The sequence below is a fragment of the Chiloscyllium punctatum genome, chromosome 7, assembly GCF_047496795.1.
Source record: "Chiloscyllium punctatum isolate Juve2018m chromosome 7, sChiPun1.3, whole genome shotgun sequence".
NCBI lineage: Eukaryota > Metazoa > Chordata > Chondrichthyes > Orectolobiformes > Hemiscylliidae > Chiloscyllium > Chiloscyllium punctatum.
In genome coordinates, this window is record NC_092745.1 from 28,237,716 (window position 1) to 28,264,477 (window position 26,762).

Consider the following 26,762-nt stretch of genomic DNA (forward strand, 5'->3'; position numbering starts at 1 on the left):
CACCTGATGAAGGAGCATCGCTCTGAAAGCTAGTGTGCTTCCAATTAAACCTGTTGGACTATAACCTGGTGTTGTGTGATTTGAGACTAGATTAGTTTAGGATATCCTGATAAAGAGCTTATGCTGGAACCAACGACTCTCCCGCTCCTCGGAAGCTGCCTGACTGGCTGTGTTTTTCCGGCAGCACACTTTTTGACTCTGATCCCTAGGATCTGCAATCCTCACTTTCTCCTAGTACATCTGGACGAGTTGGGCTGAAGGGTCTGTTTCCTGTGCTGTACATCTCTACGACTCTGTATGTTGAGCGTCTTGTGTGCTGTTGGAGCTGCACTATTTTACATCAAGACTTGCCTGGGCAACTTTCCACATTGTCAGGCAGATGCCACTGTTCCATATAACTCGATGACCTTCCCCAGTCAAAAAATAACTTTCTTAATCTGACATTTTTCTGACGGAACAACCCCCACAATGTGTTTTCTGGGGAGGGGTGTTGTGCTCAGTGGAATAGAGATGGGGGTGTGGGGATGGGACATAGTTTCTGATTCCTACAACCTTATTGGGAAGCAGCCTTTTCTGAGTCCACTCCTGACAGACCTTCAGTATGGGATCCCCCTGTTCTGCATACCCACCCACCTTCCCCAGTAACTCCCCTCCACGATACCTCTGTTATCTCCACATTTCAGTTAGATCACCATGCAATCATCCGAAGGCAAGGGAATGCAAAGCAGGTTGATGAACTGCCTTAGTTAAACTCGGGATCATTCTGGTGAACGTGTGCTGTACCCCATACCTCCAGTATCTCTCTCCTGAGGCGCAGAGGTCAGAACTGTTACCCAGATTTCCAGGTGGAGTCAAACCCGAGCTTTCTGCGTTGGAAACAGACACTTTTTGATTACCGCCACCTTGAGATCCACACAAACTTTCCTTTCAACTTCTTCAATTGGTTTGGAGCTGTCTTGTGAGCTTTTCATGCTTTCTGAACTTGGAGGCCTCAAATCTCTCTGTCTGTCCACAGTTCCTAAATTCTCCCCGTTTCGGAATGACTCGGATCAATCTTTCTTCGGACCAAACTGGGTGAGCTCCCAGTCCATGATATACGCTCGGATAGGACCTGGGGGGTGACTCTCTGTCCAATTCCCTGTCACTAATCTTTCGAAGATCGGGCGGCAGGACAAAAGGCTGGGCACTCAGCCGAGTCTTGCCTGCCAAACACGCACACCCAAACTTAGGCAGGCATAATGGAGATTAGCTTGGTCACCACTCACCAAAGCATGGAGTGCGCGGGTCTGAGGCGCACTCGCAGAATGGTTAAAGGAAGCGTGGTGAGCGCATTCTGAACATTTCACTTTGGGTTTTTTTATATCAGTTGCCAATCCCGGGAAGGGGGGCTGGCTCAGGATCACTGTTTACAGCATAAGCATCCAAACAAAAATGCAGAAAGCAAAGGCAGAGAAGACAACAAAGGGGGGCTGGAAATCCCGAGACAGCAACTCAGTCAAAGCTCCATCGTCTGCAGTATCCTAGCCTGTTTGCAGCATGACCTCTGGGCACTGGTTGGTGTCAATACGCATTGGAACCCCCAGAGGAGGAATGTGCTCATCTTCCCCTTGAGGGAAAGTGCGGAAGCGAATGATAAAGCTGATGCCTTGGTATGAACCCCTTCAGTCTCCTTCTACCACCAAACATTATCCCTACTCTCCGTCTCCTACTTCCAATCCAATTCCTCACCCAAATTCCATACGGCTTCCATGTTGATGAAAAGTCTCTTGTATGGAACGTTCTTCGGAAAGATCACATAGAGTATTTGTCATTTCTGCCGTATACGACTCATACAATAAAAACGAGACAGTGTTCCTCCAGGACCGAGGGTGCTACACGGACAGCACAAACTACACAATCATACATGGCATAAAGTGCATAGGAAGTGCAAAACATGAAAGTTGCAGTGTAATAAAAGAATGATAAATAATAGACATTCTTCTCACAGCAAATCAAAGCTGTGCAAAGAATTTCTGATGGGAAAGAGTCCGATCATACAGTGTTCAGGAGCCTGATGGCTTGGGGAAAGAAACTCTGGCCATGAGAAACCGTATGTTCTAATATCTTCTGCCTGAAGGCAGGAGGGAGTTTGAGTGAGGGGTGTGTGGGCTCTTCCACAATGCCCTTAGCCTTGCAGATGCAGCATGTGGTGTAAATATCTGTAATGGAGGGGAGAGAGACCCCGATGATCTTCTCAGGTAACCTCACTCTCCGTTGTAGGGTTGTACGATCCTAGATGGTGCAAGTCCCAAACCAGGTACTGGTGGTAGCAGCTCAGGGTACTCTCATTGAACAATATCCATCGACATTCCCTTATCTCTCACATTAGGGAGGTCTTTAAAGAAAGTTACCATCTTGATCAAAGATGTCTTAGCCTTTGTAAATCCAGGGTGAAAGTGAGGACTGCAGATGCTGGGGATCAGAGTCAAGATTGGTGTGGTGCTGGAAAAGCCCAGCAGGTCAGGCAGCATCCGAGGAGCAGGAAAATCGATGTTTCGGGCAGGAGCCCTTCATCTTTGTAAATCCACTCTAACTCTCTCTGTTCAGGAGATATGTTCAGTCATTTTATTTGCATTTGCCTGCAAAACTTTGGTATTCCTTGCAAGTTCTCTTTTATATCCTCTTCTCAATGTTGTGCTGCTACTTATCTTTGTATCTCTACCAGTTTGGGGGAATCTTTACTGCTTTATATCTTCATATAAACCTCTAGTTATAATTTCGTGCCATTTCACATGTCCCTATATTGTTTAATGACACAAATAGAGTTCTTGCCCTTTAAGAGTATGTGTACAAGTATTAATTACAGGTATTAAATTCTTCTTTCGACACCTCCTGTTTCTCACCTGTAGACACCTCCCGTTTCTCACCTGTAGACACCTCCCATTTCTCACCTGTAGACACCTCTCGTTTCTCACCTGTAGACATCTCCCATTTCTCACCTGTAGACACCTCCCGTTTCTCACCTGTAGACACCTCCCGTTTCTCACCTGTAGACACCCCCCGTTTCTCACCTGTAGACACCTCTCGTTTCTCACCTGTAGACACCTCCCATTTCTCACTTGTGGACACCCCCCCATTTCTCAACTGTAATTCCTGTCATCAATCAGTGGGAGTTGGTGGTGTAGTGGACCAGTAATCCACAGGCGAGAGTGTTTCCAGGGGGCTTCTGTCCTTGTTGCGTTGGGAGGGGTGGGGTTCAAGGGTGGTGGTGTGTGAAGTGGAGGAGATGCGCTGGACGGCATCGTCAACCACGTGGGAAGGGAAGTTGTGATCATGGAAGAGGGAGGCCATCTGGGACTTTCTGAGGTGGAATAGGTCATCCAGGGAACAATGTTCTGGGAATAGGGGTTCAAATCCCTCCACGGCACCTGGGTTTAAATTCAATGAATATTGGCGGAATTGGAAGCAAGTCTCGGTAATAACAACCATTAAATGATCGTTGATTGGGCATAAATACCCATTTGGCTTGCTAATGCCCTTGCGGGCAACAAAACCAGCTGGCCCTACTGCTCTGGTTTCCATGTGACTCCAGACCCGCAGCAATATGATCGATTCTGAAAATGGTCGAGCAAAGCAGTTAGCGATGGACAACAAACGAATTGAACTGAATTAGCTTCATTGTCACCTGTACTCAAATGAATACAGTGGAAAGTTTACAAGTCCCCACTTTCGGCACCATCTTAGGTACAGATTCTTCAGTACATGTTCTGAGGAAAAACAATGAGAAAAACAAAAAAAAAGTCCAGTATTGCTGTCCTGGCCTGTGATGCCCACATCCCATGTAAGAATATAGAAAATTAGTTATGTCCTGCTTATTATGGTGAACTTTACCTTCTAGCACTTGGTTCATGAGAGAAAGTGAGGACTGCAGATGCTGGAGGTCAGAGTCAAAACGTGTGGTGCTGGAAAAGCACAACCGGTCAGGAAGCATCCGAGGAGCAGGAGAGTCGATGTTTCAGGCGTAAGCCCTTCATGAGCTAACTGAAGCTCTTGAACCCTTCAGCAACCTCATTCCTGATGAAGGGCTTATGCTCAAAACATCGACTCTCCTGCTCCTCGATGCTTCCTGACAGGCTGTGCTTTTCCAGCGCCACACTTTTTAAACACTTGGCTCATGACTCATCCTCATAAACCACACGGCCATTGTTCACCCCTTTCCCATGATCAAGGGACCTTGAATTATTTCACCAAAGTGACACCCTTTTACCTCAATAACCATTTGCACGAGCCGCATCCAGCTGCAGGTGCTACCCCCCCCCCCGGTGAACGAGTCAGGGGGATGCTGCAAGGCTCAACCGTCAGGAGACAGCTAAAACACAAGCAAGGAACTTTAACCCAATGACTCCTCTGCCAACCCAGGCCAAAGCAGTAATCTTTTTAAATCCGGCATTCACAGGCGCAAGACCCTTGCCGTCCTCAGTCGTGCCTGAGCGTACCTGCAGCTGAAGACCTGCCAGATGACCTCAGTGGTCTGCGGCCCCGTTTCTGGTACTGGTCCTCTGGGCTGGTTCTCTCCAGTGAGTACTCATTGAGCCAGGTCCCACTCGAGTGGTGGCCAGCAAACGTGGAGAACGAGCGTTTCATTGGACTGATGTCTTCTGTCGACTTCCGGGTCACACAGGAACAACACACATCAGAGAAGAAGGATCAGCAGCACTGAAATTACACACATACTAACACAAAGTGTTTTAATAACAAAGACGTTATTATTATTTGGCCGTGAAGTACCTTTAGGTTTTGACTGGGCTCTCTCTGTCCTTGTATGTAGTGAGGATTAGCACTGCCCACTTTCCCGACATCCTACCTGTGTGCTGCTATTTTATCGCCTACTCTCACTCAATCCCTTTGTTCCTGCCCCCGGTGTTTCCCTCTTCCAGGATATAAGAGGGGATCCTCTGCTTTGGTCTTTTAAAATCAATTTTGAAGCATTTCCAACGCTTATAGCCACCATTGGATCGATACCTATACTCAAACAGCCTGCCACAAAGTGAGACCAGTCCTATCATCCCATCAGATACAAAACTGAAACCAATCCTCAGCATCCCCCCCCCATTCGGGATCAGTTTCTGAACCCAGAGGAGATAGTTAAGTGGACGAACAATGTTAGTGAAGAGAGAAAGACAGAAAGAGATCCAATGCAATTGCCAGCGGAGAAAGTCATTATTTTGATTTGATTTATTATTGTCACATGGACCGAGATACAGTGAAAAGTACTGTTTGCCTGCTATAGAACAGACACACAGCACAGGAATGGGCCCTTCAGCCAACGGTGTTGTACTGAACAGGACGTCAACTCCCTTCTGCCTGCCCTTGGTCCACATCTCTCCATTCCTTGCATGTGCTTATCTAAAAACCCCTTAATCCCCCCAATTGTAGCTGCCTCCACTACCTCCCCTGGCAGAGTTCCAGGGCCTGCTCCACTGCCGTTCCCTCACCACCCGACGCCTGGAGGAAGAAAACGCCTCATCTTCCGCCTCGGAATCTTAGGGCATCAATGTGGATTTCACCAGTTTCCTCATTTCCCCTTCCCCCACCTCACCCCAGCTCCAACCTTCCAGCTCAGCACCACCCTCATGACCTGTCCTACCTGCCTATCTTCCTTTCCACTTACCCACTCCAACCTCCTCTCTGACCTATCACCTTCATCCCCACCCCCATTCACCCACTGTACTCTTTGCTACCTTCCCCCACCCTCCTCTCTGACCTATCACCTTCATCCCCACCCCCATTCACCTACTGTACTCTTTGCTACTTTCTCCCCACTCCCACCCCCCCTCTCATTTATCTCTATCCTGCAGGCACCCTGCCTCTATTCCTGATGGAGGGCTTTTGCCTGAAACATTGATTTTCCTGCTCCTCAGATGCTGCCTGACCTGCTGTGCTTTTCCAGCACCACTCTAATCTGGAGTGTTCAAGACTCTGTATAAAAAAAATTGCCCCTTACATCTGCTTTTAACTGCCCCTTCACCTTAAATGCCTGCCCCCTAGCATTAGACATTTCAACGCTGGGAAGAAGATTCTGACCGTCAATTTATCTATGTATCTCCTAATTTTATCACATAGTTTGCCATTAGACACGACCTTTTGTTCGACACTAACAGTCTCCATTAACTAGTCAGATCGTTATCAACTCCTTTGTCTGTCCAACTGTTCTCCTCTCTCTTTGGGCTCTGAGCCCCACCTTACCCCTTACCCTCCCCCTATCTTCTGCAATATAAAGCACCATTTTGTTCGCGACATCAATTCTGAGGAAGGGTCATAATAACTCTGATTCCTCTTCACAGATTCTGCCAGACCTGCTGAGCTTCTCTCGCGACTTCTGTTTTTGTTCATAAATTTATAGACTTCTGTCAAGTTTCCCCTCAGCCTCCCCTGCTCCAGAGAAAACAACCCAAATTTTTCTAGCATCTCCTTATAGCTCATACCCTCTAATCCAGGCAGCATCCTGATAAACCTCTTTTGCATCCTCTCTAAAGCCTTCACATCCTTCCTGTAATGTGGTGACCAGAATTGAACACAATACTTGAAGTGTGGCCTAATCAAAGTCTTAAAAACTGCAAGTCCTGACTCTTGGACTCTATTCCCTGTCCAATAAAGGCAAGCAGGCCATCTGGTTACTTTACCATCTTATTGACTTGCTTGGCCATTTTCAGGGAGTTGTGTATTTGTTTAGGGTTCTGCCATTATCTGTATACTTTTCCTTAGGATTTGATCTTCCAAAGTGCAGGACCTCACACTTACTCAGATGAAATTCCATCCACCATTTCTCCGCCCACAACTCGGCCAATCTTTGTATCATCTGCAAACTTACTCAGCCACCCAGCCACATTTTCATCCAAGTCACTCACATATGTCACAAACAGCAGTGGCCCCAGGATGGATCCCTGCAGAATTCCACTAGTCATGGACCTCCAGCCAGACAAATAACTTTCCAACTCTGCCCTTTGCCTTCTATGGGCAAGTCAATTCTGAATCCACGTGGCCAATTATATGTTGATCCCATGCATCTTAATCTTCTAGGTGAGCCTCCTCTGAGGGACCTTACTAAAAACCCATGTGGACAACATCCACTGCTCTACCCTCATCGATCACCTTTGTCATCTCCTCGAAAAACTTAATCAGGTTACTCGGACATGACCTGCCCTGCACAAAGCCATGCTGACCATCCCTAATTAGGCCATGACTTTCCAAATGCGCGTAAACACCGAGAACTCTCTCCAATAGCTCCCCAACCACTGATGTGAAACTCACTGGTCTACCATTCCCTGAATTATCCCTATTTCCCTTCCTGAACTTCTTTCTTGATCTCAAAATGCCCTCGCGTATTAGCATGCTCTGCACGTTCCATACCCTTCTCGTGGGGGAATACCGAGGCAAAGTACTCATTTAGGACCCTGTCTCCCATATCGTCTGCCTCCAAACACAAGTTCCCTCATTTATCCTTGAGTGGTTCTCCCTTCTCCCTCATTAGCCTTTTGCTTTTACTGTATGTATAGAATACCTTGGGATTTTCTTTAACCCTTCATGCCCAGGTCAATTCATAGCCCCTTCTTGCTCTCTGAATTTCCTGTTTGAGTGCTTTCCTGCTTTCATTTATACTCCTCAGTGGCCCTGTCCGATTTTAGCTTCCTTAACCTTATATCTGCTTCTTTTTACCTTTTGACTAAAGTCACAACCTCCCTCGTTATGCAAGGGTTGTCATCCTAGTCCTTCCTCCTTACTACAACATACTGGTCCTGAACCCTGATCAGTAGGTCTTTAAACAGCTCCCACATAACAAACGTGGACTTGCCCAATTACAGCTCCTCAGCTCCTGCCTAATATTTATGTAATTTGCTTGCCCCCAATTTGGTAACTTCCTGCAAGGTCCTGAGTATCCAGGCAAAATTATGTCTGACATAGGCACACCAGGATAACAGAACCAAATGCAGAGTTTAGTGTTACTACTACAGAGAAAAGTCAACTCTAATAAATAAGAGGTGCATTCAGAAGTCTGATAACAGTGGGGAAGAAGTTGTTCTTGAATCTGTTGGTACGTGTTTTCAAATTTTCGTATCTTCTATATGATGGGAGAGTGTGGAAGAGAGTGTAACTAGGGTAGGAGGGGTCTTCGGTTATGTTGGGTGCTTTCCTGAGGCAGGGTCATTGAAGGTTTGTGTATTATAAACGGGGATACAGAGTACAGGACATCAGACATTGTTTTAGGATCTCTTGCTCTGGAAGGTGCAATAGAAACACTGAACATTGCCATGCCCAGAGGACATCAAAAATATTATTACTTATTTTTAGACATTACCTTCTTTTTCTCTTTAAGGAAATGGACTTTGCTGGACTTTTAAACTTACGACAGATGGGATATTATTAGACTGGAAAAGGTGCAAGGATGATACTGAGACTGGAGGATTTGTGTTATAAGGAGAGGCAGAATAGGCTGGGGACTTTTCCCCTGGAGACTCATAGAGTCCTACAGAATAGAGACACACCCTTTGGCCCAAACTCGTCCGTGCCGATCAAAATGTCCCTCCATGCTAACCCCATTTCCCTGCACTTGGCCTATATCCTTCTAAATCTTCCCTGTCCATGAATTTGTCCAAATGCCTTTTAAATGTTGTTAATGTACCTGCGTCAACCACTTCCACTGGCAGCTCATTCCATATGTGTACCACCCTCTGTGTAAAAATGTTGGCCCTCAGGTTCGCTTTTCCTCTTTCCCTCTAACCTTAAACTGATGCACTTCAGCTCTCAATTCCCCAACCCTGGGAAAAAGACTGAGTGTATTTACCCTATCCATGTCTCTCATGATGTTATACACCTCTATAAGATCCTCCTCAGTCTCCTACATTCTAAAGAAAAATGTTGTGGCTTGTCCAATCTGTCTATAAAACTCAGACCCTTGAGTTCTGGCAACATCCTTGTAGAATAAAGAACATTACAGCACAGGAACAGGCCCTTCGGCCCTCTAAGCCTGTGCTGATCTAGATTCTCTACCTAAACCTGTTGCCTATTTTCTAAGGATCTGTATCCCTCTGCTCCCTGCCCATTCATGTATCTGTCTAGATACATCTTAAATGATGCTGTTGTGCCCACCTCTTCTGGCAATGCGTTCCAGGCAGCCACCACCCTCTGCATGAAGAAATTTCCACGCATATCTCCCTTAAACGTTTCCCCTCTCACCTTGAACTCGTGACTTTTAATTTTCTTCAGCACTCTTTCCAGTTTAATATCATCCTTTCTATAGCAAGGTGACCAAAACTGAACACAATACTCGAAGTGCAGCCTCACCAACATCCTGCATAACTGCAACCTAACTTCCCAACTTCTATACTCAATGCCCTGCCTGATGAAGACCAGTGTGCCAAAAACCTTCTTCACTGCCCTGTCTATCTGTGACCCCACTTTCAGAGAATCATGCACCTGAACTCCAACATCCCAATGTTCTTAACTACACTTGTTAAGGCCCCACCATTCACCATGAAACTCTTAACTTGATTTGACTTTCCAAAATGCAAGACCTCACACTTATTTATATTAAACTCCATTAAACTTCTCGGCCCACTCCCCCAGCTGATCAATGTCCTAATGCAATTTCCTCTGTCCACAAGACCACCTATTTTAGTGTCTTCAACAAACTTACTAATCATGCCTTGTACATTCTCATCCAAATCATTGATATAGATAACAAACTGCAATGGATCCAGCACTGACCGTGAGGCACTCCACGAGTCACAGGCCTCCAGTCTGACAAGCACCCTTCCACTATTGCCCCCTGCTTCCTACCATCAAGCCAATTTTGTAACCAATTACCCAGCTCCCCCCTGGATTCCATGCGACCTAATCTTCCAGAGCAGGAGAAAGTGAGGACTGCAGATGCTGGAGATCTGAGCTGGAAAATGTTTCTTTAAGAAGGGCTTATGCCCGAAACATCGATTCTCCTGTTCCTTGGATGCTGCCTGACCTGCTGCGCTTTTCCAGCAACACATTGTTCAGCTCTAATCTTCCAGAGCAACCTACCATGTGGAACCTTATCAAAGGCCTTACGAAAATCCATATGATTACATCTCTGCCCTGCCCTCATCAACCTTCCTGGTCACTTTATCAAAGAACTCTAACAAATTTGTGAGGCATGATTTCCCACTCACAAAGCTGTACTCCTAATCAAACCCAGTCTTTCCAAATGCATGTATATATTATCCCTCAGAATCTACTCAAATAACTTAGTTCCCAGGTTTTCTTTGCAGCCCTTCTTGAATAACGGGACAACATTCACTACCCTCTCGTCTTCTGGGACCTCAACCGTGGCTAACGATGATGCAAAAATATCAGCCAGGGCTCCCACTATTTCATCTCTTGCAGGGTTCTTGGATATATCTAGTCAGCACCAGGAGATTTATCCACCTTCATATATTTTAATACATCCAACACCTCCTCTTCTGTGATATGGACTGTTCCCCAAGATATGACTACTAACTTCTCCAAGTCTTCACGTCTTTCTCCATGATAATCACAGGGGAGAAATATTCATTGAGGGCCTCATCACCTCCTGCGGTTCCACACATAAATGTCCACTATGGACCTTGAGTGGTTCTATTCTCTCTCTTTAGTTATTCCTCCTTTTTTCAGGTCAAAGTCTCAATATTTCTTGCCATCCAGTGTTCCCTATTCCTGCCAATCTTGCCCTTCACCCTCACACGAGATTATAGACCTTGAACTCTAGCTGTCTCACTTCTAAAGGCCTCCCACTGGCCAGAGGTCCCTTTGCCTGCAAACAAACTACTCCAATTAACCCCTGCAAGCCCCACTCTCCTTGCCCCAATTTAGAACTTAAACCTTTGGACCAGTTTTGTCCCCCTCCATCACTATTTTAAAACGTGGTCCCAAAGTGCTCCCTCACTGTCACCTCAGTTACCAGCCCTGCCCTATTTCCCAAGAGGAGGTCGAGTTTTGCCCCTTCCCAAGTAGGGCCCTCTATACACTGCTTGAGGAAACATTCCTAATGCACTTAACAAATTCCACCCCATCTAAGCCTTTAATGCTCTGGCAGTCCCAGTCTTTGTTTGGAAAATTAAAATGCCCCACTATGACAATGCTCCTGCTCCCAATCTCCCTCTATATTTGTTTCTCTAATTCCCATTGACTCTATTTGGGGGCCTATAGTATAACCCCAATAATGTCGCTATCCCCTTCTAATTTCTTAGCTCCACCCTCAAAGCCTCACTGAACGATCCTTCAGTTATTTAATCTCTGACTACTTGCTGTGATATTCGTCTTAATCAAAAATACAACTCCCCCTCCTCTCTTTCCAGCACCTCTGTCCCACCTAAAAGTACCTGCACCCTGGCACATCAAGCTGCCAATCCTGTCCCTCTCTTAGCCAAGTTTCTGTAATAGCTGTAATATCCCAGTCCCACGTACCTATCCACGCCCTGAGTTCATCCAACATACCTGTCAGCCCTCTTGCATTGAAATAGATGCAATTTAATCCAAAAGGCATCCCTCGCTCAGTGTTCCAGCTGCCCTGTCTCTTTAATTTCTGATACTCTATTTCCTTCTAGCCTCACACTTATCTCCCTACTGTTAAGAATCTCACTTCCCTGCTAATCTACTTTAACCCCTCTGTAGTAAACTTGGCCACCAAGATATTGGTCCCCCTCCAGTTCAGGTGCAACCCAACCCTCTTGAACAGGTCACCACTGCCCCAGAAAAGATCCCAATGTTCTTAAAACCTGAATCCCTGCATCCTGCACCAGTTCTTTAGCCACACATTTATCTGCCATACCCTCCTACTCTTACCCTCACTAGCATGTGGCACTGGAAGTAATCCACAGATTACCACCGTCGAGGTCCTGGATTTTAAAGGATTTTCTGAGCTCACTATAATCACTCTGCAGGACCTCATCCCTATTTCTACCAATGTCATCAGTGCCAATGTGCACAATGACGTCTGGCCCTTAAGAATGTTCTTCCAGAGGTGACCTCATAGTGGTTTATAAAATCATGAGGGGCATAGATAAGGTGAATAGCAAAGGCCTTTTCTCCACATTAAGGGGTGTCCAAAATGAGAGGACATCGGTTTAAATGTGAGATGGGTAAGATTTAAAAGGGGCAACATTTTCTCACCAAGCGTGGCACCTATGTACAGCAAGCTTCCAGAGGGTGTGGTAGATGCAGTTACACCATTTAAAAGACATTTCGACAGGTACGTGAACAGGAAAGATTTAGAGGGATGGGGGCCGAATGCAGACAAATGATACTAGTTTAGTTTGGGAAGCCTGGTTGGCCTGGGTGCGTTGGATCGGAGGGTGTGTTTCCGTGCTGTATGACTCCATGACTATGACTTACTGGCTAACTACATTCTGGAAGCCTCGGCAATGAAGTGACAAAAGGACACGGCTAGTCGGATCAGCCTGGTGGAAGTTTGCAATTGTTGGTACACCAGCAAGACAAAGAAAGCACAGATCGTTAGTCTCAGAGACTGCAACATTAACAAAAGCAACATATCAAAGTGATTAAAAGTAATTAACTTTCTCTTAAGGTGTTCAGTGGGTATTAACCAGAAAGGTAGAAACTTCTCCATTAACCATTACGTTTGGACCAGAAGTCGGCCAATCAGCCCAACAAGTCTGTTCTGCCATTCAATGAGATCATGTCTGCTCTGAAAATCCTCAATTCTGCTTTCCAGATTCTCTTATTGATAGAAATATCTATCGCAACCTTGAAAATACTTTCTGACCCAATCTCAACAGCCCTCTGCAGTCACTACTGTCTGGGAGAAGAAATTCCCCCTCATCTCTGTCTTAAATATGTGACTTCTCTGGTCCTGAACTCTCCCACAACGGGAAGTAACTTCTTTGCATCTGCTCTGTCATGTCTCTGCAGATTCTTGTATGTTTCAATAAGGTTTGATTATCTACAGTGTGGAAACAGGCCCTTCGGCCCAACTAGTCCACACCGACCCTCCGAAGAGTAACCCATTTCCCTCTGACTAATGCACCTAACACTATGGGCAATTTAGCGTGGCCGATTCACCTGACCTGCACATCTTAGGACTGTGGGAGGAAACCCACACAGACGTGGGGAGAATGTGCAAACTCCACACTGTCGCCCGAGGCTGGAATCGAACCTGGGATCCTAGTGTTGTCAGGGAGCAGTGCTAACCACTGAGCCACTGTGCCACCCCATTAATTTGCCTGTCATTCATTTAAATTTAAATGAGTACTGCCCCGACCTACTCAACATCTCCCCATAAGACAGTCCCTCCACACTTGGGATCAGTCCAATGAACCTTAACTGACAATGAATGCCAGGGTATCTTCTAAACCCTCCCCACCGCACCTTGAACCTGTGCCTCCCAGTAATTGACCCCTCCACCCTGTGAATAAGCCTCGTACTTTCCACTCTATCTATACCATTCACAATCTTATAAACTCCTATGAGGTCATCCCATAACCTCCTATGTTCCAGTGAAAACAAACCCCAGTCGAGCCAACCTTTCTTCCTAGCTAAAAATCCCCCATATCAGGCAACGTCCTGGTAAACCTTTTCTGTATCCTCTCTAAAGCAACAACGTCCTTTTGGTTGTGAGGTGACCAGAGCTGTACACAAGTCAGGTTTTTGCTTTACGCAATGTTGAAGGTTTCCCGACAGTAAATGGCCATTTCCTGGAAGTAATTTACTTGGTAATCCCTCTTCACCACTTTGCCTGCCCAGGAGAAACTACTCATAGCATTCCAGCCGAGTTCTGACCAGTGCCTTGCACAAGAGCAAGACATCCCTATTTTGATGACCCATTCCCTTTGGAATAAAGGCCAACATTCCATTTTTGCCTTCTCTATGACTCACTGAACCTGTTGTGAGCTTTTTGGGGATTCATATATTAGATCTCCCAGATCCCCCTGTTCTGTAGATTTCTGCAGTGTTACTCTATTGCTTTTCCTACCAAAGTCCCTAGCCTCACATTAAATCTTTGCTCACTGGGCAGCATTACGTGATCGAAGCCCCTCTGCTATTTGAAGAGTTTAAATCCTGACCTTATGAAATAGTCCGTCTGAAACATCAACGCCACAACAGCAGCAAGAGAAAATAAAACTCCAGCCTGACACTCGGATTTGCATAAACCGAATGAAAAGTATGAAGTATGCGTTTCCCCGAAATCTGAGGTTTTTGTGTTTGTCTGAAAAGCATGTCCAAAACTGCCGTCAACTCTCAGCCTGCTGTACTCATGTAGATTTTGACTTATGATTGCAGGAGGCCTCCTGCGCCCTCCCCCCCCCAGCTACCCCTCCAGCCTGGCTCAGCACTTGACCCCTCACTCTGCTCCTGCTCTTGCACCCCTCCAACCCCTTTACTGGACCCTGAATGCTAACACTCATGAATTACTGAGCCTATTTTACACCACTCCAGGACTGAATGCAAGAATAAATAACGCTTGGACAACATTTTCACAGAGGACTTGCTGAGCCCCACTTTAACGACTGACTTCACACAAATGGCAACAGGGTTTGGGGGAAAAAGAGTTTCTTAAAGTTAAATTTGACCTGCTTATGGACAGAAGGCTTGGGAAATGAAGGGGCCTTGTCTATCTTTCTCTCTCTCAGTGGCTGTAACAATGGGTGAAACAGGATTGAGAAAAAGGTTACAAAGAAAGATTCAGGAATGCTGGAATTGCCAATAAGACCATGAAGGTGTTTTCTTTTTAAAATGATGTGTAGTTCTGATGTCGAGCTGGCAGAGTCACAGAGTCATAGAGATGTACAGCATGGAAACAGACCCTTCGGGCCAACCCGTTCCATGCCGACCAGATATCCCAACCCAATCTAGTCCCACCTGCCAGCACCTGGCCCATATCCCTCCAAACCCTTCCTATTCATATACCCATCCAAATGCCTCTTAAATGTTGCAATTGTACCAGCCTCCACCACATCCTCTGGCAGCTCATTCCATACACATACCATCCTCTGTGTGAAAACGTTGCCCCTTAGGTCTCTTTTATATCTTTCCCCTCTCACCTTAAACCTATGCCCTCTAGTTCTGGACTCCCAGACCCCAGGGAAAAGACTTTGTCTATTTATCTTATCCATGCACGTCATGATTTTATAAACCTCATGATTTTGTAAACCTCTATAAGTTCACCCCTCAGCCTCTGACGCTCCAGGGAAAACAGCCCCAGCCCATTCAACCTCTCCCTGTAGCTCAAATCCTCCAACCCTGGCAACATTCTTACAAATATTTTCTGAACCCTTTCAAGTTTCACAAAATCTTTCCGATAGGAAGGAGACCAGAATTGCATGCAATATACCAACAGTGGCCTAACCAATGTCCTGTACAGCCGCAACATGACCTCCCAACTCCTGAACTCAATACTCTGACCAATAAAGGAAAGCATACCAAACGCCTTCTTCACTATCCTATCTACCTGCGACTCCACTTTCAAGGAGCTATGAACCTGCACTCCAAGGTCTCTTTGTTCAGCAACACTCCCTAAGACCTTACCATTAAGTGTATAAGTCCTGCTAAGATTTGCTTTCCCAAAATGCAGCACCTCGCATTTATCTGAATTAAACTCCATCTGCCACTTCTCAGCCCATTAGCCCATCTGGTCCAGATCCTGTTGTAATCTGAGGTAACCCTCTTCGCTGTCCACTACACCTCCAATTTTGGTGTCATCTGCAAACTTACTAACTGTACATGTTATGCTCACATCCAAATCATTTATGTCAATGACAAAAAGTAGAGGGTTTGCTCAGGTTATGGAAAGGAAATGATGAAGGAAATCAGGAATTTACTAGCAGGGGGATCGAGAACAGGAGACATACCTTTACGTCACTGTGTGAACCGGAGAAAGAAGCAGAGACATTAGTTTAGACAAAGACAGGAAAGAGGAGTTACCTCAGACTCCAGCTCCAGTCGTGGCATTGACACAGCTCGTCCTTGGTTTTCGATGGGGAGGTAATGGCTGTTGTGGGGATACCGCAGTCTGCCTTTTTCTAGCTCCTAGTACGTCACAAATTAAAGATGCACAGCCCAGATTAGTGCAATATACTCCACTAACAATCGAAATGTACCTTTCCAAATCAGTAGTCTGGCCACAATTGAAGTATTGGGTTCACTTCCGAGCACCTCGTTCAAGGAAGGATGTTAAAATCCTGTAGAGACTTCAAAGGAGATTTAAGGAATGATACCAGGAATGAGGGATTTTAGATACAAGGAAAGATTAGACTTATTCTCCTCTAGATTAGATGAGATTCCCTACAGTGTGGAAACAGGCCCTTCGGCCCAACAAGTCCACACCGACCCTCTGAAGAGTAACCCACACAGACCCATTTCCCCCCTGACTAATGCACCTAACACTATGGGAATTTAGCATGGCCAATTCACCTGACCGGCATATTTTTTGGACTGTGGGAGGAAACCGGAGCAAACCCACGCAGACACGGGGAGAATGTGCAAACTCCACACAGACAGTTGCCCGAGACTGGAATCGAGCCTGGGTCCCTGGCGCTGTGAGGCAGTAGTGCTAACCACTGAGCCAACGTGCCGCCCAGAGAAGGTGAATTGGTGATTTTATTGAGGTGTTCAAAACTATAGACAATTTTTATTGATATTCTGTTTCCATTCATTGGTCTATCACTAATATGGGCTCACACGATTTCAAGATTGTCAGCAAGACAGCTAGGAGTGAGATGAGGAGAAACTTGTTTACTTCGACAGTTAGAAAGTTTTGGAAGGTGCTGCCTGGGAGAGTAGTGGAGGTGGATTCCAAAAGAAAGCTGGATATATATCTGAAGGTCATGAAGTTCGAAGGCTGTGGAAATCGGACTGGAGAATGGGACCAGCTGGCTAGCTCTTTCTGGAGCCGGTGCAGGCATGGTGGTTCAAATGACCACCTTCTGTGCTGTCAAATGCCATGATTCCCTGACCACAAACCTTACTTCCTATTCTCCCGTCTTTTGGTCACATTTCTGTTGCCAGAGGCTGAAACCGAACCCAAACACAAAGCCATCGTGCCAGAAATGAAAAATGAATGTTTTACGTAGTGAATTAACCAGACAATCATCACCTGTGAATTGCACTGTGCTTGAATCTAGATAGAACATAGAACATAGAACATAGAACAATACAGCACAGAACAGGCCCTTCGGCCCACGATGTTGTGCCGAACTTCTCTCCTAGATTAAGCACCCATCCATGTACCTATCCAAATGCCGCTTAAAGGTCGCCAATGATTCTGACTCTGCCACTCCCACGGGCAGCGCATTCCATGCCCCCACCACTCTCTGGGTAAAGAACCCACCCCTGACATCTCCCCTATACCTTCCACCCTTCACCGTAAATTTATGTCCCCTAGATATAGGACAAGTTAACATAGAAAGGTTTGTTGATGTAATTATCAAAAGGTTCTCTGAGCAATTTATTGACTTTAAGGAATTTTTGTTTTAACACTCAGCAAATTGCACATTTATACACGTCAGAGCATTGTTGGTCAATTTTGATTTGCTTTTGAAATGTCGGGCAGCAAATTCATGAAAGGTGCTTTTTTTGCTGGTGGACCCATGACTTGCGACTTGCCTGAGCATGAAGCCAGCAAATACATCCCCCTGTATTCCATTTTAAATGATTCTGGAGGGGGAATGAATAAAATGGACAGTGGGGAAGGGGAGAGAGGCAGCTGAATGTACACTAGGGCTATGGAGAGTGAGGTGGGAGAACAGATAATGGCTTTTCCTTCCCACTGTCCCCTGACCTCTCTCTCTTCTCATCGCAACCACCCATCTCCCCTCAAACACCTCCCCAAGCACCCCCCGCCGACTCGTCACTTCCCCTTCCTGGTCCTACCCTCCATCCCTCACCTGAACTGGAAGTGGCACCGTGTCTCTTTACCACCTCCACACCCCCAAACTGTCATTTCTTTTCCCTCCACTCACTCTAAATCCAACCCACCCCCCTCCCCACCCCACCCGATTGCTCCAATGCTCCACACCCCCCAGCCCCTTCCCACCTCGGTGACTCAGCAGAGTCAGCAACACAGTCTAATCTTCAATACGGCCAGCCCTCGCGGCAGCAATGGTGCATCTATCAGACCCAACGGACATTCAAGAATCCTGTCTTGGCCCTGTGGAATACACAGCCTTTTCCAGACACGCACCTTGATCTGCTCTGATCCCGAGTTCGGATACAAGCTGATTCCTTACCTTTAGCCGCTGGTCACGGAATTCCTCGGCTTGCCGTGTTGACATCCTACTATGCTGGAACATAATCGATGGGGGCAAGGGCACCAGAGGGGCAAACTCACTTCGGCTATCCCTGCGAGGGGCATTGGAATGAAAGACAGAATCCACATAAGCGCCACTCGCAACCGCAGCTTGTTCCGAATCGTTTGACAGACATTGAACTTCTTTGGAGGACTGGTCGCGATCGCCTGGTGAGGAACTGTTTAGGACACTTCCCGACAAGGATGATTCCCAAAAGCAGCAATATCAGAATAACTGGGCAACCTGCTGTTTGGGGAATTAAAGACATGGAGCAGTGTGCACATGTCAGTGATTGGAATTTGCCACTGGATCGCTTCCCTGAGAGGATAGAGGGGCGCTCAGTTTGACATCTCATCTGAGAGACGTCTCTACAACAGTGCAGCATTCTCTCATCACTGACCCTCCGACAGTGCAGCACTCCCTCATCACTGACCCTCTGACAGTGCGGCACTCCCTCATCACTGACCCTCTGACAGTGCGACACTCCCTCATCACTGACCCACCAACAGTGCGGGAATCCCTCAGTACTGACCCACCAACAGTGTGGCACTCCCTCAGTACTGACCCACCAACAGTGCAGCACTCCCTCAGCACTGACCCACCAACAGTGCGGCACTCCCTCATCACTGACCCACCAACAGTGCTGCACTCCCTCAGCACTGACCCACCAACAGTGCAGCATTCTCTCATCACTGACCCACCAACAGTGTGGGACTCCCTCAGCACTGACCCACCAACAGTGCAGCACTCCCTCAGCACTGACCCACCAACAGTGCGGCACTCCCTCATCACCGACCCACCAACAGTGCTGCACTCCCTCAGCACTGACCCACCAACAGTGCAGCACTCCCTCAGCACTGACCCACCAACAGTGTGGGACTCCCTCATCACCGACCCACTAACAGTGCAGCACTCCCTCAGCACTGACCCACCAACAGTGCAGCACTCCCTCAGCACTGACCCACCAACAGTGCGGGAATCCCTCAGTACTGACCCACCAACAGTGTGGCACTCCCTCAGTACTGACCCACCAACAGTGCAGCACTCCCTCAGCACTGACCCACCAACAGTGCGGCACTCCCTCATCACCGACCCACCAACAGTGCTGCACTCCCTCAGCACTGACCCACCAACAGTGCAGCACTCCCTCAGCACTGACCCACCAACAGTGTGGGACTCCCTCATCACCGACCCACTAACAGTGCAGCACTCCCTCAGCACTGACCCACCAACAGTGCAGCACTCCCTCAGCACTGACCCAACAACAGTGTGGGACTCCCTCAGCACTGACCCACAAACAGTGTGGCACTCCCTCAGCACTGAACCACCAACAGTGTGGCACTCCCTCAGCACTGAACCACCAACAGTGCAGCACTCCCTCAGCACTGACCCACCAACAGTGCGGCACTCCCTCAGCACTGACCCACCAACAGTGCTGCACTCCCTCATCACTGACCCACCAACAGTGCTGCACTCCCTCATCACTGACCCACCAAGAGTGCAGCACTCCCTCAGCACTGACCCACCAACAGTGTGGCACTCCCTCAGCACTGACCCACCAACAGTGCGGCACTCCCACAGCACTGACCCACCAACAGTGTGGCACTCCCTCAGCACTGACCCACCAACAGTGCGGCACTCCCTCAGCACTGACCCACCAACAGTGCTGCACTCCCACAGCACTGACCCACCAACAGTGCGGCACTCCCTCATCACTGACCCACCAACAGTGTGGCACTCCCTCAGCACTGACCCACCAACAGTGTGGCACTCCCTCAGCACTGACCCACCAACAGTGTGGCACTCCCTCAGCACTGACCCACCAACAGTGCGGCACTCCCTCAGCACTGACCCACCAATATTGCGGCACTCCCTCAGTACTGACCCACCAACAGTGCGGCACTCCCTCATCACTGACCCACCAACAGTGCGGCATTCTCTCATCACTGACCCACCAACAGTGCGGCACTCCCTCAGCACTGACCCACCAACATTGCGGCACTCCCTCAGTACTGACCCACCAACAGTGCGGCACTCCCTCATCACTGACCCACCAACAGTGCGGCATTCTCTCATCACTGACCCACCAACAGTGCGGCACTCCCTCAGCAATGACCCACCAACAGTGTGGCACTCCCTCAGCACTGGCCCACCAACAGTGTGGCACTCCCTCAGTACTGACCCACCAACATTGCGGCACTCCCTCAGTACTGACCCACCAACAGTGTGGCACTCCCTCAGCACCGACCCACCAACAGTGCAGCACTCCCTCAGCACTGACCCACCAACAGTGCGGCACTCCCTCATCACCGACCCACCAACAGTGCAGCACTCCCTCAGCACTGACCCACCAACAGTGCGGCACTCCCTCATCACCGACCCACCAACAGTGCTGCACTCCCTCAGCACTGACCCACCAACAGTGCAGCACTCCCTCAGCACTGACCCACCAACAGTGCGGCACTCCCTCAGCACTGACCCACCAATATTGCGGCACTCCCTCAGTACTGACCCACCAACAGTGCGGCACTCCCTCATCACTGACCCACCAACAGTGCGGCATTCTCTCATCACTGACCCACCAACAGTGTGGCACTCCCTCAGTACTGACCCACCAACAGTGCAGCACTCCCTCAGCACTGACCCACCAACAGTGCGGCACTCCCTCATCACCGACCCACCAACAGTGCTGCACTCCCTCAGCACTGACCCACCAACAGTGCAGCACTCCCTCAGCACTGACCCACCAACAGTGTGGGACTCCCTCATCACCGACCCACTAACAGTGCAGCACTCCCTCAGCACTGACCCACCAACAGTGCAGCACTCCCTCAGCACTGACCCAACAACAGTGTGGGACTCCCTCAGCACTGACCCACAAACAGTGTGGCACTCCCTCAGCACTGAACCACCAACAGTGTGGCACTCCCTCAGCACTGAACCACCAACAGTGCAGCACTCCCTCAGCACTGACCCACCAACAGTGCGGCACTCCCTCAGCACTGACCCACCAACAGTGCTGCACTCCCTCATCACTGACCCACCAACAGTGCTGCACTCCCTCATCACTGACCCACCAAGAGTGCAGCACTCCCTCAGCACTGACCCACCAACAGTGTGGCACTCCCTCAGCACTGACCCACCAACAGTGCGGCACTCCCACAGCACTGACCCACCAACAGTGTGGCACTCCCTCAGCACTGACCCACCAACAGTGCGGCACTCCCTCAGCACTGACCCACCAACAGTGCTGCACTCCCACAGCACTGACCCACCAACAGTGCGGCACTCCCTCATCACTGACCCACCAACAGTGTGGCACTCCCTCAGCACTGACCCACCAACAGTGTGGCACTCCCTCAGCACTGACCCACCAACAGTGTGGCACTCCCTCAGCACTGACCCACCAACAGTGCGGCACTCCCTCAGCACTGACCCACCAACATTGCGGCACTCCCTCAGTACTGACCCACCAACAGTGCGGCACTCCCTCATCACTGACCCACCAACAGTGCGGCATTCTCTCATCACTGACCCACCAACAGTGCGGCACTCCCTCAGCAATGACCCACCAACAGTGTGGCACTCCCTCAGCACTGGCCCACCAACAGTGTGGCACTCCCTCAGTACTGACCCACCAACATTGCGGCACTCCCTCAGTACTGACCCACCAACAGTGTGGCACTCCCTCATCACTGACCCACCAACAGTGCGGCATTCTCTCATCACTGACCCACCAACAGTGCGGCACTCCCTCAGCACCGACCCACCAACAGTGCGGCATTCTCTCATCACTGACCCACCAACAGTGCGGCACTCCCTCAGCACTGACCCACCAACAGTGCGGCACTCCCTCAGCACTGACCCACCAACAGTGTGGCACTCCCTCAGCACTGACCCACCAACAGTGCGGCACTCTCTCATCACTGACCCACCAACAGTGCGGCACTCCCTCAGCACTGACCCACCAACAGTGCGGCATTCCCTCAGCACTGACCCACCAACAGTGCGGCACTCCCTCAGCATTGACCCACAAACAGTGAGGTACTCCCACAGCACTGACCCACCAACAGTGCTGTGCTCCCTCATCACTGACCCATCAACAGTGCGGCACTCCCTCAGCACTGACCCACCGACAGTGCCGCACTCCCACAGCACTGACCCACCGACAGTGCCGCACTCCCACAGCACTGGCCATCCGATCCTGCGGCATTACCTGAGCACAGACCAGTTGACAGTGCAGCACTCCCTGAGCCCTGCACTGCACTCTCAGTCTAGATGATGTGCTCATGTCTCTGGAGTGGGAAGTGAAGGAACAACATTGTGACTCCCAGGGCAGAGCTGCTCCCACTGAGGCCCAGCTGATGGTCCAATACATTATCGGGTTTTGCTGATTTTGTTTTTGCATTCATCCACAAGATGGGGGTGTATCTGTCTAGGCCAGCATTTATTGCCCATTCCTAACTGCCCAGAGGATAATTAAGAATCAACCACCTTGTTTGGATCTGGAATCACATGTAGGCCAGGCCAGGCAAGGACAGCAGTTTCCCATCTTAAAGGACATTAATGAAGTAGATGGGTGTTTTCCAACAATTGACACCAGTTTCATGGCCATCATTAGACACTTAACGCCACATGTTTTTTATCACTACATTCAAATTCCACCTCCTGCCCATGACAGAATTTGAACCCATGACCTGGGTTTCACAATCAACAGAGCAGCAATAATACCGCTAAGCCATCGTCACCCCTTATAAGGTAAGCAGCTTCTCCACACACTCACAAGTGGGGAGATTGACCAAGACGGTCACAGCGACAAGAGATTGGCTTGCAGCAATTCTTAAAGAGAACATAGTTCCGAGCCAGAAGCCCATCTGACAACGGGCTCAACTGGAACAGGCCGAGCGTCCGGCCGCTGCGGAGGGGCGAGCAAGCTCAGGAACGACTGGGAAAGGGCGTGGAGGGCCTGGAGTAGGTTAGGGGGTGATCAGGAGTTAATAAAGAGATGGACGGTCACCAGTGAGTGAATGGTGTGGAGGGTCAGGAGTGGGGCAAAGGGATATTGGGGGGGTTAAGTAAGTGGGCAATCGAATATAACCTGGGAAAATGTTTTTTCAGTTGGGAGGGGGTGTCAAGGGGCGGGGGACAGAGTATTTCGAAATGGACAGAAATTGCAGACCAGCTACAACACAAAGATACTTGAGAGCATTTGTGCACCGATCACCAAAAGGGTAGGGCAGTGGATTCTGTCTCCAAGAACTTTACAAAAGCATTTGACAAGGTCCCTCACAGTGGACTGGTCCAGAAGGTTAAGTCACATGAGATGATTGGTGAGTTGGCAAGTTGGATGTAAAATAGGCTTGGTCTTAGAAGATAGGGAGTAGTTATGAAGAGTGACCAGTGACCAGTGGTTTTCCAAAGATCAGTGCTAGGACCTCTGGGGTTCTTCATAATTATGTAAATAACTTGGATACAAATGTAGGTGTTTTGATGTTTGCAGATGGCATGAGAATTGGTGGAGCTGTGGATGGTGAAGAAGGTTATGAAAGAATACAGCAGGGTCTGGGTCAGTCCGAAAGTTGGGCAAAGAAATGGCAGACGGAGTTTAATCTGGACAAGTGTGAATTGTATTTCAAGAGGTCAATTGCAAGAAGGAAGTATACAGTTAATAGCAGGACCCTTACGAGCATTGACATACAGAGGGTCCTTGGGCTGCAAGTCTGGAGCTCACTTAAAGTGACAACACAAGTGGACAAGGGGGTTAAAGTAAGCCTATGCCATGGTGGTCTGCAGCAGGTGGGGCATCGAGTGAAAAAGCTGGCAAGCCATGTTACAGATGTTAAAAAAAACGTTCGGCACATTTTAGAGTTTTGTGTGGAGTTCTGGTTGCCATACTATAGGAAGGATATAAGGATTTGCAGAGGGTTGCAAAGAGATTTACCAGGATGTTGCCTGGTTTGGAGCATTTAAGCAACAAGGAGAGGTTGGACAAACTTGGATTGTTTTCGCGACAGCATTACAGTCGGAGGGGTAACCTGACACAATTATACAAAATTATTGATAGGGTGGATAGTCAGAGCTTTTTCTCAGGATGGAAATGTCAAAGACGAGGGGGCTTAGGGTTAAGGGGAGAGGGGAAAAGCTCAAGAGAGATGTGCAAGGTTACAAAGTGGGTGGTTAAGTGCCTGGAATACGCTATCAAGTGAGGTAGCAATGTTTCAGAAGTACTTAGACGGAGACATGAAGAGGGCAGGCGGTGGAAGGATAGGGACCCTGTGCAGGCAGATGGGATTAATTTAAGATGGCATCATGGTTGGCACAGGCGTGGTGGGCAGAAGGACCTGTTCCTGTGCTGGCGAATGTTCTACGCCTTACTGCAATTATACAGGTGATGGTGAAGCAACACCTGGAGTACTGTGAGCAGTTTCGGTTCCTTATTTCAGGAAAGATATCACTTCAGTGGTGGCAGAGAAGTTTCAGAGGTTCAGACAAGGTTCGCTCGGCTGGTCCCTGGTCTGGAGGGGGCTGGGACTCTACTCGTTGGAGTATAGCAGAATGAGAGGTGATTTCATTGAAACATCACCAGTTATTAAGGGGCTTGATCGGGTCAATGCTGAGACAATCTTTCCCCTAATGTGAGAGCCTAGCACCAAAGAGCATAGTCACAATAGAAAGGGGTGCCAAACTAAGACTGAGATGAAGAAGGATTTCTTTACTCAGCGGATTGATTGCCATGGAACTCCTTGCCACACAGGACAGCTCTTGCACATAGTTAAGGCTGAGATCGATAGACTCTTGATTAGTCAGGGAATCAACAGCTCTGGGGATAGGGCATGAAAGTGGACGTGAGGAATGTCATATCAGCCCATGAACAGCTTCACACTGTTCCTATTTTTTTGTGGTTTCATAATCAGGATTGGGGCAGTGGGTCAGGAGTCGGTGAATGGGGTAGAGGATCAGGACTAATGACTGGATGGAGGGTGGGGAGTGGGAGAGTGTGGGAGAGGGTGAGGAGTGGGGGAGTGTGGGGGAGGGTGAGGAGTGGGGGAGTGTGGGGGAGGGTGAGGAGTGGGGGAGGGTGAGGGAGGGTGAGGAGTGGGGGAGTGTGGGGGAGGGTGGGGGAGGTGAGGAGTGGGGGAGTGTGGGGAGGGTGAGGAGTGGGGGAGTGTGGGGGAGGGTGAGGAGTGGGGGAGGGTGAGGGAGGGTGAGGAGTGGGGGAGTGTGGGGGAGGGTGAGGAGTGGGGGAGTGTGGGGGAGGGTGAGGAGTGGGGGAGGGTGGGGGAGTGTGAGGAGTGGGGAGTGTGGGGGAGGGTGGGGGAGTGTGGGGGAGGGTGAGGAGTGGGGGAGTGTGGGGAGGGTGAGGAGTGGGGGAGTGTGGGGGAGGGTGAGGAGTGGGGGAGTGTGGGGGAGGGTGAGGAGTGGGGGAGTGTGGGGGAGGGTGAGGAGTGGGGGAGGGTGGGGAGGGTGAGGAGTGGGGGAGGGTGGGGGAGGGTGAGGAGTGGGGGAGGGTTAGGATGGGGGAGGGTGGGGAGGGTGAGGAGTGGGGGAGGGTGAGGAGTGGGGGAGTGGAGGAGTGGGGGAGTGGGGGAGTGGGGAGTGTGGGGGAGGGTGAGGAGTGGGGGAGGGTGAGGAGTGGGGGAGTGTGGGGGAGGGTGAGGAGTGGGGAGTGTGGGGGAGGGTGAGGAGTGGGGGAGTGTGGGGGAGGGTGAGGAGTGGGGGAGGGTGGGGGAGGGTGAGGAGTGGGGAGTGTGGGGAGGGTGAGGAGTGGGGGAGTGTGGGGGAGGGTGGGGAGTGTGGGGAGGGTGAGGAGTGGGGAGTGTGGGGGAGGGTGAGGAGTGGGGGAGTGTGGAGGAGGGTGGGGAGGTGAGGAGTGGGGAGGGTGAGGAGTGGGGAGTGTGGGGGAGGGTGAGGAGTGGGGGAGTGTGGGGAGGGTGAGGAGTGGGGGAGTGTGGGGGAGGGTGAGAGTGGGGAGGAGTTGGATTGTGGGAGGGTGAGGAGTGGGGGAGTGTGGGGGAGGGTGAGGAGTGGGGGAGGTGGGGGAGGGTGAGGAGTGGGGAGTGTGGGGGAGGGTGAGGAGTGGGGGAGTGTGGGGAGGGTGAGGAGTGGGGGAGTGTGGAGAGGGTGGGGGAGGGTGAGGAGTGGGGGAGGGGGGAGGGTGAGGAGTGGGGGAGGGTGGGGGAGGGTGAGGAGTGGGGGAGTGTGGGGAGGGTGTGAGTGGGGAGGTGGGGGAGTGTGGGGGAGGGTCAGGAGTGGCGGAGGGTGAGGAGTGGGGGAGGGTGGGGGAGGGTGAGAGTGGGGGAGTGTGGGGGAGTGTGAGGAGTGGGGGAGGGTGAGGAGTGGGGAGTGGAGGAGTGGGGGAGTGGGGAGTGGGGGAGTGTGGGGGAGGGTGAGGAGTGGGGAGGGTGAGGAGTGGGGGAGGGTGGGGGAGGGTGAGGAGTGGGAGAGAGTGGGGGAGGGAGAGGAGTGGGGGAGTGT

The 26,762-nt window shown here is 49.6% G+C and overlaps 1 protein-coding gene across 1 annotated transcript in view; it reads right to left on the reverse strand.

Moving 5' to 3' along the window:
- LOC140479528 (probable voltage-dependent R-type calcium channel subunit alpha-1E) overlaps positions 1 to 18,336 on the reverse strand; it is a 28,223-nt gene extending 9,887 nt beyond the window's left edge. The window contains exons 1-3 of the mRNA XM_072573342.1: positions 18,228 to 18,336; positions 15,925 to 16,029; positions 4,476 to 4,644 (exon numbers count right to left, since the gene is read on the reverse strand). Of these exons, the coding sequence (XP_072429443.1) occupies positions 4,476 to 4,644; positions 15,925 to 16,029; positions 18,228 to 18,290 (337 nt within the window). The 5' untranslated portion in view covers positions 18,291 to 18,336. The remainder of the gene's footprint in view (positions 1 to 4,475; positions 4,645 to 15,924; positions 16,030 to 18,227) is intronic.
- Positions 18,337 to 26,762: the final 8,426 nt, after the last annotated feature.